Genomic DNA, 1,153 nt, shown 5'->3' on the forward strand with positions numbered 1-1,153 from the left:
TGTATATATATGCAATTATATATGCAATTATATATATATATTTATATAGTGAGTTTGCGTGTGTGAGAGAGAGTGAGTGTGGATGTTGGTGTGGGTTTGGGTGTGTGTATGTGTGTGTTTGTGCGTGCTTGCGGGTGGGTATGAATTACTTGCGGGATCTGTGCACCGGAGTGCACTACTGTGCTGTCCTCCAATCTCTTCAAAGCGTACACTCTGTTTAACAAATATGGAACTGTTTCAACACTGTGCCCCTTTCTGTTCCTGATTAGGCTTCTTATATATATTACTCATGATCTCACTATGTGGTAACACAGTCGGTGCAATCGCATGCTGCAAGCGTCAACAGTGTGGAGATGAGTCGCAACACCCTGAATGGGCTGGGAGACGATAAACGAAGTGAGCAGGTGCGTGTACTACTTTGTGTGTATGACTATCATACCCGATTCAGCTCATGGGTTTTCTATAAACCTCTATCATCCGTATTCGCAGTTAGTTCATGTACATGCTACATTAAATATGTACGTAAGTGGTGACGTCTCTTCTCGGATACGTGTCCAGACCACTTACACTACTTTGTTGTGTGCTGTACCCCGACCAGTCGACATGGAGGTGCTAACCCTGATAGAAAAACCTGGTTTTAGTTACTAAACCGCTGTTGAGTACGTACCCACATATGTGTATACGAGTATGGGTGGCAAAACGGATCCTTGTATCTGAGACCTTCCGAACACTACACGCATTGGAGCAATTGATCTGGCACTGGTACACAAATTTTGAAACGCAGGAGTCCCTCAAATTTAGATATTGAGACTTGTTTATTGGATACATGTATAGCCATATTCTAGTACTATCATATACATACATACATACATACATACATGCATGCATGCATACATACATACACAATCTATTGGTCATAGTATCAAACTATTGCGAATTCAACTTCACGGGTTATACTGGACTAGCATCGGTACTACAAGGTTTAAACGAGAAGATCTCAAGCAGCACGACAGAATTGATTACAATAACATATTCGGATGTACATACATATATATATATATATATATATATATATATATATATATATATATGTATATATATATATATGTATATATATATATATATATATATATATATATATATGTGTATATAT

At 38.0% G+C, this 1,153-nt stretch overlaps 1 protein-coding gene across 1 annotated transcript in view; it reads left to right on the plus strand.

Annotated features, from left to right (window-relative positions):
• Positions 1-1,153, plus strand: part of SARC_08819 (hypothetical protein) — a gene marked incomplete at both ends in the record, with an annotated part of 6,426 nt that overhangs the window by 2,950 nt on the left and 2,323 nt on the right. Inside the window, one exon of the mRNA XM_014297191.1 lies at positions 315-404. Within this exon, the coding sequence (XP_014152666.1) occupies positions 315-404 (90 nt within the window). The remainder of the gene's footprint in view (positions 1-314; positions 405-1,153) is intronic.

Source organism: Sphaeroforma arctica (assembly GCF_001186125.1).
Source record: "Sphaeroforma arctica JP610 unplaced genomic scaffold supercont1.832, whole genome shotgun sequence".
NCBI lineage: Eukaryota > Ichthyosporea > Ichthyophonida > Sphaeroforma > Sphaeroforma arctica.